At 30.5% G+C, this 16,392-nt stretch overlaps 4 protein-coding genes across 7 annotated transcripts; 3 read left to right on the top strand and 1 right to left on the bottom strand.

Moving 5' to 3' along the window:
- Positions 1-262: 262 nt before the first annotated feature.
- Positions 263-1,440, bottom strand: LOC124912625 (uncharacterized zinc-finger protein C4F10.19c). Its single transcript, XM_047453268.1, has 7 exons — positions 1,296-1,440; positions 1,178-1,209; positions 1,063-1,103; positions 860-983; positions 672-772; positions 541-594; positions 263-451 (listed from the first exon to the last, which is right to left on the bottom strand). Exons 1-7 carry the CDS (start codon positions 1,367-1,369, stop codon positions 425-427), a joined length of 453 nt encoding a protein of 150 aa, XP_047309224.1. The 5' UTR covers positions 1,370-1,440; the 3' UTR covers positions 263-424.
- A 1,035-nt stretch (positions 1,441-2,475) lies between these two features.
- LOC124912577 (glycine-rich protein DOT1-like) lies at positions 2,476-7,978 on the top strand. 4 transcript variants are annotated; one of them, XM_047453217.1, is made up of 15 exons: positions 2,477-2,758; positions 3,632-3,712; positions 3,798-3,886; positions 3,975-4,049; positions 4,875-4,969; positions 5,051-5,131; positions 5,263-5,325; positions 5,438-5,503; positions 5,592-5,654; positions 6,427-6,489; positions 6,599-6,664; positions 6,777-6,839; positions 6,950-7,015; positions 7,117-7,179; positions 7,581-7,978. In XM_047453217.1, exons 1-15 carry the CDS (start codon positions 2,636-2,638, stop codon positions 7,685-7,687), a joined length of 1,164 nt encoding a protein of 387 aa, XP_047309173.1. In that variant the 5' UTR covers positions 2,477-2,635; the 3' UTR covers positions 7,688-7,978. The 4 variants fall into 4 exon arrangements, with proteins under 4 accessions (XP_047309174.1, XP_047309175.1, XP_047309173.1 ...); XM_047453216.1 differs by having other exon boundaries at positions 7,578-7,978; XM_047453218.1 differs by lacking the exon at positions 6,599-6,664 and having other exon boundaries at positions 2,476-2,758; positions 7,578-7,978.
- Positions 7,979-8,940: 962 nt separating this feature from the next.
- On the top strand, positions 8,941-10,625 carry LOC124911407 (60S ribosomal protein L13a-4-like). Its single transcript, XM_047451884.1, has 4 exons — positions 8,941-9,280; positions 9,365-9,481; positions 9,570-9,657; positions 10,343-10,625. Exons 1-4 carry the CDS (start codon positions 9,009-9,011, stop codon positions 10,484-10,486), a joined length of 621 nt encoding a protein of 206 aa, XP_047307840.1. The 5' UTR covers positions 8,941-9,008; the 3' UTR covers positions 10,487-10,625.
- Positions 10,626-12,184: 1,559 nt separating this feature from the next.
- LOC124911620 (pantoate--beta-alanine ligase) lies at positions 12,185-14,818 on the top strand. The gene is made up of 5 exons (XM_047452124.1): positions 12,185-12,364; positions 13,422-14,069; positions 14,141-14,254; positions 14,341-14,472; positions 14,641-14,818. The coding sequence occupies exons 2-5, from the start codon at positions 13,491-13,493 to the stop codon at positions 14,761-14,763; spliced, it is 948 nt and encodes a 315-aa protein (XP_047308080.1). The 5' UTR covers positions 12,185-12,364; positions 13,422-13,490; the 3' UTR covers positions 14,764-14,818.
- The last annotated feature ends 1,574 nt before the right edge of the window (positions 14,819-16,392 follow it).

Here is a 16,392-nt window from a genome sequence, read left to right as displayed (position 1 = left end):
CATCAACTAAAACATGTTAGGACCTTGGTAAGCTAGACAAATTCATGAGGTTATTTCTCAAATCATTAGTTTCTCTTTTATAAGATTTTACAATATTTAAAACAAAGGATATTTTAGTCATTTAACCCATATAGTTCACTTTTTTCATCAAACATGTTATTTTCACCAAAAAATTGGATTATTTAGAAGAAGAAAAAAAACATCCAACAAGCTTCAGATAGTTAGTTGGTGTTGGGGATTTGTAAAACTATTATATAAGAAATGAAACACAAACTTGTTAGTTCTCATATAATAAATAAAAGATCACCAACATCAACATTACTCTCAAAATGTCACAAACTGTGAATAAAGATTTGTAAGATATTCAAGCTATAGAGCCTTTTGACTCCACCCACCTTCAAAACCCAATTGACAAAATGATAGATTACTGAGGAGTAATGATGGACCGAATCTGCAATTGAGAAAGGTTTGTGGCCTTATTAGAAATGCAACTTATTTATTAGCATAGGATAGGTCCCCATAGTAAAGAAAAACAATTACCTTGTCAGTGAATTTGTAGAATGCCTCAACTTCTTCCATTGCATTGGTAAGTTGCTGGAGGGGGAGAAAAGAAGAAATTAGTGATAAACAATAATGAATGATGCATAAGTTGGTTTAATTTACAAACTTACAATCTCAGCTGTTGCTGTTTCTGATGAAGAATCTATTTGTTGTATAATCTTTTGAAGAGTTTCATCATTCATTAAAGCTTGTCGGATCTCAGTAGAAGAAGCTGAACATATACAGAGCAGAAGAGATGAACAATTTCAACATCTATCTTTCTTTCTAGAAGAAGAAGAAGAAGAAGTTCAATTACTACCTATGGATTCTAGTTGTAATTGTTGCAGCACATCCCCAGGGTTATGAACAACAAGAGGTCTCTGAAGAACAGGAACATCAGTTGTTGTTGTTGCCAATAATAATGGATTTGAAGCTTCTTCTTCCTATATACCACAAAACCATATCCAACAGGTAAGTAACAACAGTTTGTATATACTATAAATTTGAACAAGGCAAACTTACTACAGCAACTGATGTTGTTGTTGTTGTTTCACATGGAATTTCTGTAGGAAGGAAATAGATGAATTAAGATTTTGAGGGAATCAATCAATCAATCATCATTAATTCTTCTTCATACCTTTGTGTTTCTTGTAACAGACCAAAGAACAGCTTCGGACCCACCAAATATATACAGTTTTAATCTCAGTGTGTTCATCAAAAATCAAAGCAAATCAAATCAACTGAAAATCTCTTACTAAGGTGTAAGGCAAGAAGGGCATTTGTACTTGGAGTTTGCATCGTTGCAAACCTCGCACTTTTTCGGACCCATTGTTTTTTTAATTTTCTCCCTTGCTTCCTCCACCAGTCGTCACAACTTCCGATTCTTCATTCAACAAGAAGAAGAAAGAAGGCTACTCGTGACCTGTAGAGGTATGGGATATAGTCCATGGGCCTATACGTAACCCGGCCCAATCTTATAAATATCATTTAAGAGAAACAATTGAAATAGGGAATTTGGAAAAGAGAAATTGAGAGGATTGTTGTCACACATTCTGATTCGTTGAAATTGTCTGTGCGTGAAATTTTCTTTTTCTGCTCTCTTTCCTCATCCTTTATCATTTTCTCAGCAGTTAATTATGTGGTAACACATTATTCTCTCCTCCCTCCACTTTCTTAAATTTAATCTCTTATCACTTTTCATTATTTACTTAAGAGTTAAAATATTAAATTACATTTAATATGGTTTATATATTGTAAATTGACACAATAAATCACATATATATATATATATATATATATATATAATATTCAATAGTTTATATTTTCTCTATATACAAATAAAATTTTAAAAACTTAAAAATATTTAAGTCATTATTTTTTATGATAGTATGGTTTATCTTTTAATCACTTAAATATTGCATTTTGTTTCCGTTCAGCATCTTATTTTATATTCTCTCTTCTATTCTATTGACAAGTTTTGTTCCGGCTAAATTGATTTAAATTAGCGAGGATATGATCTTAACCCTGTTGAGATTAATCAATTAGTCACATTCCAAAGGTGAAGTTGACTGAGTCATCATTAAAATAAAATAAAATAAATCCGGTTTAGTCTGATATTTTTGGTCCATTTAAAAGAAGAAAGACTTCCTTAAACCAACCAAAAAGTTCAATGTCAAAATGGATAAAACTCTATTTGGGCCGTTAGTTTATTATCATTTGAATTGAGACCCTTAAGGGAGGAGATATGGGCTTGTTAAAAAAAGCCCAAATAAACTAACAATTCCATCAAACGCGATCAAGTAAATCGTGAATCATACTCCATATATTATTCCAAATGTTCATACTCTCACGTAACCGTATAAATCACGTAACTAATCCAGCGCGTGAATAAAACTATTCAGGTGTCATCCAATAAAAAACAACCATCCTTGAGCCGCTAAACGCAAGTATCACCATGACTGTTTGCCTTCTTCTTCTGTAAAGGTTTTAGCTTTCCTCGCGCTTCTTCATCTTTCTCACTCTTAACCCCCACGAACTTTAAGGGTTTTCTCTGTAATCCTCCACACAGTCAGTCAGTCAGTCAGTCAAATCAGTCATGGACAGATATCAGAAAGTCGAAAGACCTAAAACTGTTCTTCCAATCAACGAAAATGAAATCCGAATCACCACACAAGGTTTGGTTAGAAACTACATCAGTTACGCTTCTAGTCTTCTTCAGGTACCCTACTTTCATTTTCATCATTACCTTTCTTCTTCAAGTAATTATCTGTTCATTGAATTATTAATCCTTCTCACTTGACTTAACCTACTGTAAAAACGTGGCTGGAGTTTATATGCAATTCAATTAGTAGCATTTGTCAAATCAAGATGGATGTACTGATATTGCCTCTATGATGTTCTTATATTCTTGAGTAAAAATAATATCAAGCTAAAATGATGATTGTTTTGTTAAAAAAATGTGATTTGGAAAAATTTGGTCTATTGTGACTAACTTGTTGCAGTGATAACTTGAAAAAGGCATTTTTTGGGGGGTTGAAATATTGAAGTTTGCATTGAATATAGTTATTAACAAGGACATTGGACTTTAAAAGCTAGTTCTCATTGAGGTGTATTAATCTTGTCATCTCCTAGTAAGAGGGTTTTATGAAAATGGTTCCAAAACAAATTTAATATTTGACAAGTGTTTCTCAGTTTGTTTGTTTTTTTTTTTGGGGGGGGGGGGGGGGGGGGGGAAACGACTTAGCGTGCAAATAACGGAATAACAAAACACCTTTAGCTCATTCTTCGGGATTCGCCTCGAAGTACGAGTGAGTGAGTGAGTTGCAATCAACCATAATACTCCTCCATACATTCTCAGCGTCACATCGCACCCTCGAAAATGCTCTTGAATTCTTAGTAACTGGCTCTTAAGTTTTAATTATAACCAAATTCTTAGTATAACCTCTATATTTTTCACATATATGAGCATTGTCTTTTTGTAACTGACTCTTAAGTTTTAAGTATAATATTTGTCCTATGTCAACTTCTCATTTACAGTCAATTGATTCTTGAATTTCCCGTTATTTATGGATTAAATTCTAAAAATATGTAGGAGAAGCGGGGAAGAGAGATTGTCTTCAAAGCAATGGGACAAGCCATTAGCAAGTCAGTGGCTGTTGCAGAGATCATTAAGGTCCTTTTTGTTTTCTTCCATGATATTGATATTCAATTGCAATATTATTCTCCAAGAGAAGGAGCTCATTCTTCTTCTGTAACAGAGGAATAATCCCCACCTTCATCAGGATACGTCTATCAGCTCTGTAAGTATAACTGATGTTTTTGAACCCATTGAAGAGGGCCTTCAAACGTAAGTTGTCAATTTGTGTCATCATCTCGAAGGGATAAGCTTAAATTGAACCAAAATGTGTCTGATATGGGAAATCTATCTAATACAGTGTGGAGCAGACACGTCATGTATCAATGATCTCAATCACATTGTCGCAAAAAGAGCTGAACATAAATTCACCAGGGTATGTATTTCTTTTTTGAATTACATGTATTTCCTAGAGATGCTAAAGAAATAAAGGTCTATTACTTGGGGGCCTTTTGTCAATGTTTCTGATGGATCTCATCTCTATTATCCTGATATGCAATGGACTAGGGTTTTGAAGGGCCAATCACATGAGTCAAGATGACTCTAGGGCAAATTTATTGGGGTTATTATATTTTTATTTATGGTAATTAATTATTAGGATAAGTATGAATCTATTAAGGTAGTAGTTATCTTAGGTAATACAAGGATAAGTGTTTATCTATCCAATTTATTATGGTAGTTAGCTTTCCAGTTTATTGTGTACTGGGATAGTTATTATCTTTCCAAATTAGTAGGACAGTGTTTACCTTTCTAGTTTAGGGTTAGACTAGTATGAAAGCATATCTAAGTTACAACTTAATATTATTGAATGAAACTATTGAAGGTTCTATAATCTCGTCTTGATTTCTCACCCCTTTATTGCAATTCTTGAACCCTAGTGTTTGAACTCTAATTATCAGTGCCTCCATCCTTGCACCCATGCCTTTGCTATCTCTCTAGTTTGGTTTTTTTACTACACAAAATGAAAAAGTAAATAAAAATAATTAAATTTAATAACCCTAATTCTATTAGTTTCCAAGTCACTTGTTGTCTTGTGATTGTCCCTTCAGAACCCTAGTCTCCCCTTCAAATGATTTTGCTTGTTGTTTCCGGATCCGGTTATTGTAGTTTGTTTCATGTGGTAAAAGTTAACTTCTCATGTTCTCTGTAAATGGAATAAGAGAATTGGTTTCTATTGTTGAAGAAGCTTCTATTTTCATAGGTATCAAGCACCGTCTCAGTTTGAGCAGACAGAAGATAATCAGCATCAGCAGCCTTCTAGACTTGGACGTCCTTCCTACAATACTGTCAATGATGGTGAACTTCATCCACATATTTGAACATTGTTATTAAAATATTCTTCTTCCTTCATTGATAACTTCTTACAATTGACATTAGATTCTTACAATCGAGGTCGTGGAAGAGGAGGGAGAGGGCGAGGGCGTGGTTGGGCTAGGGGTGGATATGGAAACTATCAAGGTATCAATTTTATTTTATTTTTTTGCTAAGAAGGTATCAATCTTTTGATCTTCTTTTCATGGTAGGAATGATTTTTCCATTGGTTGTAATCTGTTTCATATTTGATATGACCTATTTTCTCCCTGTGATAGAAAATGATGGATATTTAAATCGGGGTGGAGGTGGCAGGCATGGAAGAGGACGAGGACACTATGGTTAGTCTACGATGCTTTATTAATCTATTGAACATCATTTCATGGAAGAAATTTTACTTTTGTTGGTTGTAATCGTTTTTATCTGATGAGATCTCTTTTTTTCCTGGGATAGAAAATGATGGATATTCAAATCGGGGTGGAGGAGGCAGGCGTGGTGGCCGAGGTTGGGGATACCATGGTTAGCATATGCTTTAACTATCTTTTGACAACCATTACGTGGATGGAATTTTATTTATGTTGGTTGTAATCAATTTCATATCTGATAGAAAATGATGGATATTCAAATCGGGGTGGAGGTGGCAGGCATGGCAGAGGATGGGGATACAATGGTTAGTTTATGCCTTTTCAATCATTTGAACAAAACTTGATAGAATGACTTGACTTGACTTGCTGCAATCTATTTCATATCTGACATGACTTGTTTTTTTGGGGGATAGAAAATGATGGATATTCTAATCGAGGCGGGGGTGGCAGGCATGGAAGAGGATGGATACACAATGGTTAGTGAGCTTTATCAATCTTTTGAACATCATTTTATGTAGTGAATTTTACTTCTGTTGGCTGTAATCTATTTCATATTTGATGTGACTTTTTTCTTCATGGCAGAGATGATGGGTTCACAATGTAAATGTGTTTAGCGATATGACCCAATATGGCTCTACTTTTTTTTATGAGAGGGTTAACCTGGTATTAAAATATTTATGAACTCTAGGTGCAATCATTTTACAGGTGAAATGGAAATAATAATTGAAAAAGACAAATTACCCCCAACTGGTTTCATTTTTTTTTACTGAAGCGAATGTGTGAAGGAAGAAGCCTTGATCCTTTTTTCCCAACCCACTTTCATATGAATGTCCTTCTGTAGCTCTCTTTTTAGATTGTCCACCACAAAATGAGAGGTGTGACCAACATTTTACTAACGAAAAGAAAAGTGATAATGAAAACTAATTGAACTCGGGGAAGGTACCTTAAGATACTTTCACACTCTTCAACTTGATCACTATTGCCGAGGATTTATACATGCAAGAAGGTGCTTTGCCCGTGACCATCTAATAATGAAACCAATTCTAGTGATATTGACTCATTTTTCTCCCCTGATAGAAAATGATGGATATCAAAATCGGTTTGAAGATGGCTGGCAAGGTAGAGGAAGTGGATACAATGGTTAGTATATGGCTTATCAATCTTATGAACATTTCTTTGAAAGGAATTTTCTTTTGTTGGTTGTAATCTGTTTTCTATCTGATGTGACTTATTTTTCTCCTCTGAATAGAAAATGATGGATATCAAAATCAGGTGGAAGGTGGTGGCTGGCAAGGTAGAGGAAATGGATACAATGGTTAGTATATGCTTTATCAATCATATAAACAACATTTCTTTGAAAGAATTTTAGTTTTGTTGATTGTAATATATTTTCTATATGATATGACTTATTTTTCTCACACGTATAGAAAATGAGGGATATCAAAATCGCGGTGAAAGTGGCAGGCATGGTCGAGGAAGGGGATACAATGGTTAGTATACGCTTTATCAATCTTTTGAACATCATTTCATTGAAGGAATTTTACTTCAGTTGGTTATAATCTGTTTCATACCTGATGACCTATTTTTCTCATCCGGAAAGAAAATGATGGATATCCAAACCGAGGCAGAGGTGGAAGGCATGGCGGAGGAAGGGGAGGATACAATGGTTAGTATATGATTTATCAATATTTTGAACATCATTTCATGGAAGGCATGGTTGGAATCTATGATAAATATATGAAATGACTTATTTTTTCGTCCCGACAGAAAACGGTGGATACCCAAATCAAGGCGGAGGTGGAAGGAATGGTGGAGGATGGGGATACAATGGTTAGTATATGCTTTATTCATAAACTTTTTTTGTTGATTTACCCTTTGACAGCAAAATCTTAAATATTTAGTTGTCTGATTTTTTTTGAGACCATGTATTCTATTTTTTTTTTGCTAATGGGTGCTCCAAAAAATCATTTTTACTCACCTGATATCCATGTGGCTGATTTTATTGGCGTGTACCGACAAGTTACTTGGGCCTTGCTTGATCTTGGTTTATTTAAATAACCTGCCTTCTTAAATAGAGTTCTATTTCCAAATTGCCCTCTTAAATAGAGTTTTAAAATGATGGGATGGATTGGGGGTGGGATTGATGATGAGATATTGGGTTATTTGAGATCAATATTACTAACCCAAATCAAAGGATGTTTAAGAGGTTGTTGTTTTCTATGGGCTAGGAGGAGGTGGATCTGGATATGAAAGGGGCAGAGGCGGAGGTAGAGGTTATGGACGTGGGCGTGGACGAATGGGGCCAAGGGTACCACCAAAGAATGAACAAGAAGATTGAAGAAGATTGAGCTATAATAGATGCTTGCAATGGGTTTTGGTATTTTGAAGTTAAGTTTGAATAGCTTGAAAGAACATATGTGGCTTAGTGTCCTTTATTTAAGCAATGCAATGATCTGATCATCTTCTGTGTTCCTACCTTTTTGAGGTTGTTTTGGTTAGTGTTGTTGGGAACAAATGGGTTGTTATGGGTTTTGATTGCTTTCATCTTTTTGGCCCCAAAGAATTATCCTTTTCAGTTTATAATATTTGTGGTGGTGAAAATTAGAGCTTGATCTTGGTTGTTTGTTTACTTGATATGTATTTATTTTTATTCACTTTTTATTTACTTTTATGTTTATAACATTTTTTTTAAAACCAAATAAAATATACATGTCTTCAAAGCAAAAACATAGGTGAACAGTGCCTAATATAGTTAAATATAAAATTAATTTAAAAAACAATCACAAATAAAACATTAATACATAAGGGTTTGATTGGAATTGGAAATTTTATTTCTTCAAAATTTGTATTGAATTTTAAAATATGTTAGGTATAAAAAGTTGTTTAGAGTTCAATTTATATCAAGAATTTATTTGCTTCAATATTTCAATATTCTAAATTAAAAAAAAAATAAAGAGTGTGTAATTGAAAATTATAAAATTACACATTTATTTTCTAAATAAAATAAAATATCATTACACATAAATAATTGATAGAATAATAAAACAATTACTATAATTAAAATTTCAAATTAAAAAAATATAATTGAGAATTATAAAATTATATTTTTATTAATTTTATTAAAATTATAATTATAATTTTAATTCTGGATTTTAAATGGTAACCTAAGAATTGAAATTGGGAATTTCATTAAGTTATATTATTTGAACAAGTTATATATATATATATTAAATATATAAATATATATTCACTTTATTCTTGTAAAATTGTAAATAGAAATAATTTATAAATTTAACAGTAAGGGTTAAATAAATCATAGTTTTAACTTTGAAATAGTAAAATATTGTGATTTATTAAATAAATCTAGATTTTAACTTTTTGATTCTAATTGTTGTCTTAAAACAATGTAAAATTTGTAACTAATTTTAATATAAAATTTATTAGTCTTGTATAAAATATTTAAATTTTAATAAGATTTAAATGCTGGACTCTACCCATTAAAAAGCCCAACATTAAAAAAACCCCTCAAGGCCCAACATTATCTTAGTTCATCTCCTTCTCCATGAAACCCTAAACCTAATATATTCACTACCTAGATAACCAGAAAGCGACTACATTGTGGTGAGGTAGAAGAAATAACCAGAGAGAATCAAGAAAAAATGGTTTCTGGATCCGGCGTCTGCAAGCGAGTCGTGGTGGTGGACGCTCGCCACCACATGCTTGGACGATTATCGTCAATTCTAGCCAAAGAGCTTCTCAATGGTCAGAAAGTTGTCGTCGTTCGATGCGAAGAGATCTGTCTCTCCGGTGGCCTTGTTCGCCAGAAAATGAAGTACCTCCGTTTTCTCCGTAAGCGAATGAACACCAAGCCTTCTCATGGTCCCATTCATTTCCGCGCTCCTTCCAAGATTCTCTGGCGTACCATTCGCGGGTTAGCTTCATTCTCTATCTGTTTATCTGTTTGAATATCAAATGATCATTTTATGCTTATTATTGTTATTGGGTGTTATTATAGGATGATCCCTCATAAGACTAAGCGTGGAGCTGCTGCACTTGCAAGGCTAAAGGTTTATGAAGGTATCCCACCTCCGTATGACAAGATCAAGAGAATGGTCATCCCTGATGCTCTCAAGTAAGTGTTTTGATTGATTATCTGTTTGATTCTGTGGAGAACTTTTTTCATTTGATCTTATTGTTTCAATTTTTACTTTTTACCTCAGAGTATTGAGGCTACAAGCTGGACACAAGTACTGCTTGTTGGGTAAACTCTCTGCTGAGGTTGGATGGAACTACCACGAAACCATAAAGGTAAGATTCCATTATATTTCGATCACTATTGTTATTCAAATCTTAGCTGTTGCACTATTTATTGTCTTTAATTTCTAGAATTGTTGACCATAAGGAATAACAAATAGAACTAAGATAGGAACTTGAAATGTAGATTGAATCCATATTGAAAATATGGTATTTTTGAAAATCTTGTGTTGAAACTTAATTTAAACCCAAGGTAGCTCAAGTGGATGAGTCTTGCTTAACTGATCTTTGTCATGATTGGGTTGGTTTTGCTAGCTTCTTTGATTTGAAATAAAAAAACTCAATCCAACTCACTAGGGTAGTTCAAGTGATAAGAATCTTACTTCATTGATCAATGTTGTTGGGTTATTCCCGTTATAATTGTGTTGAATAAGGGCATACCTATGTGTTAGCTACTTAAGAATTTAATCCTATAAAAATGAAATTAGAGTTGAATGAGATTACTCTATTACAAAAGGGTAAGATTATGAATTGTGAGAATAAGTCAAAGAGGCTGAAGGCTATATCTATTTGGGTGTGTATATTAAGAGTTTGGGGAGGCTGATCTTGTTCATTCATTAAGTTATGAATCAATTCAAGAGTTGAAATTGGTATAATTTCCGAAAGGCTGAATTTTGTAAACTTAAATCATTGGGTTGAACTTATTCGATAATGATGTAAACATTGTTGTTTTTTTCAGGAGTTGGAGGAGAAGAGAAAGGAGAAATCCCAGGTTGTTTATGAGAGGAAGAAGCTATTGGCTAAGTTGAGAATCAAGGCTGAAAAAATTGCTGAAGAAAAGCTTGGCTCTCAGTTAGACATCCTTGCTCCAGTTAAATATTGAATGAAATATGCTTCTTTTTCATTTTCATCACTAAGCACAATTTAATATTATTATTAGCCAATCTATTGATAGAGAAGCTAATAATAAAGACCTGGGTTTGTTTAAATTTTAAGATTTTTTCTTTCTTTCTTTTTGAACCCATCAATCAGATCATAGTTTGGTTAAATGTTATTCAGTTTTGGATGTTTTTTATGTTGGTCTCAGATCTTTAAAATTTTCTGAATGAAGTTCTTGATTTGTTGTTATTAAATGTTTATGTGAACAGTTGAAATTTTGGAAATAAATTAAGGTTTTGAATTAGTCACTCCAAGAACAATCTATCCTTTCTTAAATTTGTATAACCACTTTAATAAATTTAAAATATTAGTACGTATTTCTTAAATTTATATATCCACTTGTAATATTCATATTTTTAAAATAAGCACCAACATTTGACCGCGATTTTTAAGGTATCCTGACAAAAGTAAAATATGGTATCGTTATCGAAATTATTTTTACGGTAAAAATATAAATTTTTCAAAATTTTGGTATATATCAAAATAATATTTATAAATTAATATATATATATATATATTGATATATATACAAAATATTATTCAATAAAATATTAATGAGACTGAAAAAAAATCTGACTAAATTTTTAATTTTTTACAAGTAATCGAAAGGAAGTGAAATTTGGAATACAATCTTTTTAATTATTATGAAAAATATTTTTGAAATTTTATTATAAACGGTTGTTAGTTAGTGAATATTGTTAATGAGTCTTCTTTCAGCTTGAATAAAAAAGATAATAAATACTTTTAGGAGCAGTTTAAATTATAAAATGATAAAAACATTGATTTACACAAATAATTGACTAAAAGAAAAGAATTAAACTTATAAAAATATTCTAAAAACAAATGAACTTGAATTGTTTATAAAAATTGAAAAATAGAAAAAGAGTTATTTGTTCTATTAATTAATTAAGTCTAAATTAACTAATATTTATTATTAATATTATTATTATATAACCTGAATTGTATTATCAATTTCTAAAAACAAATTTACAGATATAAATATATGATTAAAGAGTGTTCTTAATTTCACTTTCGTATCCATTTTAATATAACTTGAAGTCTAAACTTATTTTTATTGTTGTTATTTCCAAATTTTTTAATTAATTTTAATTTTTAACAATGATTAGTTTTTACAAATTTTGAATTTTAAAACGAATATTTTAATTTATGATAAATATTTTTTTTAGTTTTGTTTAATATTTATATATTAACTATATTAAATTGATTTTTTTTAAATTAATATGTTTTTTAGGTATCAAATGTATAATATCTATATTATACCGAAATAAATGTAAGGTAAATATATGAAATTTTAATATTCTATAATTTTTTTTTGTTTTTGTTATAACACTTATCTTAATCTAATTTATAATTTTATTAAATTGGAGTCAATAATTTTATTTTTAAAAAATAATACATAAATATATTCGGATTAATTATACACGAAACTAATATATAATTATTACAAAATTAATAATAATAATAATAATTATAATAAATAAATAAATAAGTATGATGTGAAAAATATATATTCCATTAATTAAAAAATTAATATATATATATTTAAATAAAAAAGAAAACATGGGCTTAATATTTTATTTTAAAGATGGGCCAAACTCAGAGTCCAATCCATCTAAATTAATCGACAGGAAAAGAGAAAAGAGAAGAGAGAGAAAACTGAAATCAAACAGAGCTTTCTTCTTCGGCCGAGGCCACGATGCGGTTGGTTTTGGCAGCAAAGAGGGCACGAAAGGCGGACAGCAAAGTCGGGATTTTTCGATCAGAACAAGCTGGAATCAATGGTTATCTTTTTTGATTTCTTGTAAGTATTTATAATTTTTAAGTTAGTAACCCTATTTTGAGTAAACACTAATTGGGTTTTATAATGCTTGATTTGAGAATACATGTAATGGCTTTAATGAATGTGAATTTTAATTAATTAATTGATTGTTTGAGTCAAAGTTATGACTTGAGATTGAATGAAGAAGAGAAAATGAGTTTTGAAAATAGATCACAAAATGAAATTCAAATGAGAAAATTAATCTGTTTTGATAAAACTGGTTACATTGATTTAATTGCTTGATTGCTCTTTTGTTACCTTTATGAATCAATGATGATGGTGATGATGATGATGATCATTGTTTAGAGTCATTGGTATAGATTTGACTTAGGAATGAAAAAACCAATGAATCTAGATTCTTTTGCCTAGATCACTTGAAACAATTCTTCAAGTTTATTATTCTCTTCAAGTCATCATTTAGGTGGTTTGAAGTGGGATTGATCATTAAGACAATTATCCAAAATCTCACTCATTGGAGTATGATGTTGGGTTTTGCCTTTCTTTGAAGCCCAACTATCCACTATCATTAGCCAACTCGGGGGATAGAATGATTCTTTGTATGCCCTAGTTGAAATTGAGTTTCAATTCCAATGATATGATATCTTTTAGTCCATTTCATTCTTTTCAATCCCAATTTTCCTTATACCCAAAAATCTATAAATATGTAAATATTACATTTAATTGGCCAGAAATACTTCTTGGAGTAGTAGAGCTACTCTTTTTCGAGTTTCACCAAACACAGAAGAAACAAAGAACTTTGATAAGCATTCTTTATGCATTTTATTTCTTTCCCGGTTTCTTTTAAGCAAATCAAGTGTCAGTGTCTTAAAAACAAAGTTTGCCTTTTCATTTAAGCTTCTATTCTAATTTCTCTTTTTGAAAACGGTGGAGAAGAAAATGGCGAATGGATTTGGCATTTACAATTGGTTATTAAATGCTGCATATTACTGTATTTTTGTTTCTTAAAGCATTGCTGAAACATTTTTTTAAGAGTTTCTCCTTCAAAAGTATCTGGTTGACAAAAGACCCTTTATTTCAGACCCTGCGGGCGTATCAGTTTTATAGAGTTCAAAACCCTATCAATTCTCACTTACTGTCATCAACAAAAATGGCGATGACGGAACCCTTAGTAATCACAGACAAGAACCAGATGAGGCAATGGTCGAGATCCATGCGAGCCCAAGGGAAGACAATTGGACTCGTTCCCACAATGGGTTATCTTCACGAAGGTCATCTTTCTCTCGTCAGAGAAGCCCATCAGCGAACCCATGTTATCGTTGTCTCAATTTATGTAAACCCAGGTCAATTCGCGCCAACTGAGGATCTTTCCACTTACCCATCTGATTTTAGCGGCGATATAAAGAAACTCAATTCTGTCCCTGGAGGGGTTCATGTCGTGTTTCATCCTCACAACTTGTATGATTACGGAGCAGGAAAAGAAGAAAGGATAGAAAAGGAAAAAGAGAAAAAGGGAGACGGTGATGTCTCTTGTTTGGACAATAGTGGTTTAGGTCATGAAACATGGATTAAAGTTCATAATTTGGAAAAGGGTATGTGTGGAAAGAGCCGTCCAATCTTCTTCAGAGGAGTCGCCACTGTTGTGGCCAAATTGTTTAACATTGTAGAACCTGACATCGCCTTCTTCGGGAAGAAGGATTACCAACAATGGAGAATCATTCAGCGGATGGTGAGTATTCAATTCATACTTTAGAAGGATCTATCTTCATTATTAATATATAATTGATGATTCTCATTCAGGTTAGAGATCTTGATTTTGGTATAGAAGTGGTGGGTTCTGAGATTGTAAGGGATGCTGATGGTCTTGCCCTGAGCTCCCGGAATGTGTATCTTTCACCGGAACTGAGAACGCAGGTTTTAAAAACAAAACCACCATTATTATTGTCTCTGTTTTTCATTGTTACATGCAAAATGCATAATTTTGTTACCACAATTTGCAGGCCTTGTCAATAAACCAATCGTTATATCAAGCTAAACGATTAGCTGAAAATGGTGAAGCTAATTCAATAAAGTTGAGGGATTCAGTTGTTCATTCAATAGAAGAAGCTGGTGGAAAGATTGATTATGTAGAGGTAAGAAATTAAACAAGAATCATCTTTTCTCATACATCTTCTTGGAATACCTGGATCTTATTAAACATCAGAAACCTTATCATTGAATCTATCGTTTACCCGATTTAGAAAACGGATAAAATCTTGTTTAAATGCGGGTTTTAGAAAATCTTTGTTACATTGATGCAGGTTGTAGATCAAGAAAATCTTGAAGCAGTGGAAGAGACAATAGTAAGGCCTGTGGTGTTTTGTATTGCTGCCTGGTTTGGTAAAGTTAGGTTAATTGATAATATGGAGATGATTAGTGTCTAAGGTAATAATATAATGAATTTTATAACTATTTTCAAATAAGGTATGTTTGATATTATTTATTTCATTTAATATTTGTTTTTAATAAAGTTGGAATATTTTTAATTGAAGAAAAGTCACATTAGTTATAGTTCAAAACAAACTGAATAAGAAGCATACCAAAAAGTATAGTCATATGTAGATAATGTGGAAAAATAAGGATCTGTAAAGAGAAATAGGAAACAATTAAAATTAAGGTCTTTATTGATTTTTTTAAATTTATTTATAATTTAGTCATTCCTATAACCAATATTAATAATGATTTGCTTTGTTTAATCTATTATTCATCTGATATTTAGTTACTTGTAAGATTAGGAACATGAATATTTTGTTAAAATAATTTTGATTAATCTAAGATTTTTTTTTTTGGGTTCGGTTAGTTGGATTTTATTTATTTTTGGCTTTTTTTCATAGTTATATATAGTTTTAAAATATATCATTTTTACATACTTTTAAAATATATATCAATTTCTTGTATAAAATATAATATTGAGCTTTTATTCTTTCAAATACAATTATATTTTGTTAACCATAAAAGTAAAATGATTTTTTATTTGAAGTTTAATTTATATTAGAACTTTTATTCTTTCAAACACAATTATATATTTTTTAATTTTTATTAAATTCAAATTAATTAATAAATAATTTAAAATAATATTTAAAAATTAAAATAAATAATTGATGTTATAGATATTAAATTGTAGGAATAATTTATAAAAATAATTTTTTTAATAAAAAATATCTAACAATCATGAAATTTGTTGAGAGTGAGTTATTAAAAAAAATGAGAGTTGAAGTAGAGTAAACTGAATCAATGAAATGATAACAAAAAAATTTCTACCAAATATCATGAGTTTAGTCTTCCCATATTACTAAATACTGAAATAGTGAGAAATTCATAAAATAGTGAGGAGATAAATGTAGGAAGACATTTATATAAATAATAAAATATAATAATTTTTTATTAAATAAATAAAAAATAATTTTAAATCTGATCATTTTATTTCATTTACTGCTAAGACTAAGAGGGGAAATACACATATTTGAGAAGGATCACCAACCTAATCGAAAGGTATAAGAAACAAATGATCCATCAACGATTGAGTATTTTATTCGAAATTTTAATAATCTCGCTAAATACGATACTGAACAAAATGTAATACCAACTTAATTTGAATAGAAAAGAAAAACAAGACAAAATGTATAAATATTTTATAGAGTTTATTTTTCTAGAAGGTAATGTCAATTTTTTACAAAATTTGAAAATGCTCATCTAAAAAGATATGTAATTTTTAAATTTACGATAATAAGATTTTACGAGTTTATAAATAATTTCGATTTTACGATTTTATACGATTTTACTTTAAAAAAACAAATTTATATTTATATTTAAAAATTAAAAAATAAAGTTATTATTTATTTAATATAATTTTTTATAGTGTTATTAATTTATTATTATTTTTTAATTAATTTTATATTAAAATATATAATTTTTTTAAGTTTACTAAGTATAAAATACTTAATTATATATATAAATAATAATAATAATAATATATAACTATTATTTTTTCAAATTAAACTCTTACGAATTTA

Source organism: Impatiens glandulifera, chromosome 8, assembly GCF_907164915.1.
Source record: "Impatiens glandulifera chromosome 8, dImpGla2.1, whole genome shotgun sequence".
NCBI lineage: Eukaryota > Viridiplantae > Streptophyta > Magnoliopsida > Ericales > Balsaminaceae > Impatiens > Impatiens glandulifera.
This window is presented reverse-complemented; position numbering and strand designations above follow the sequence as displayed.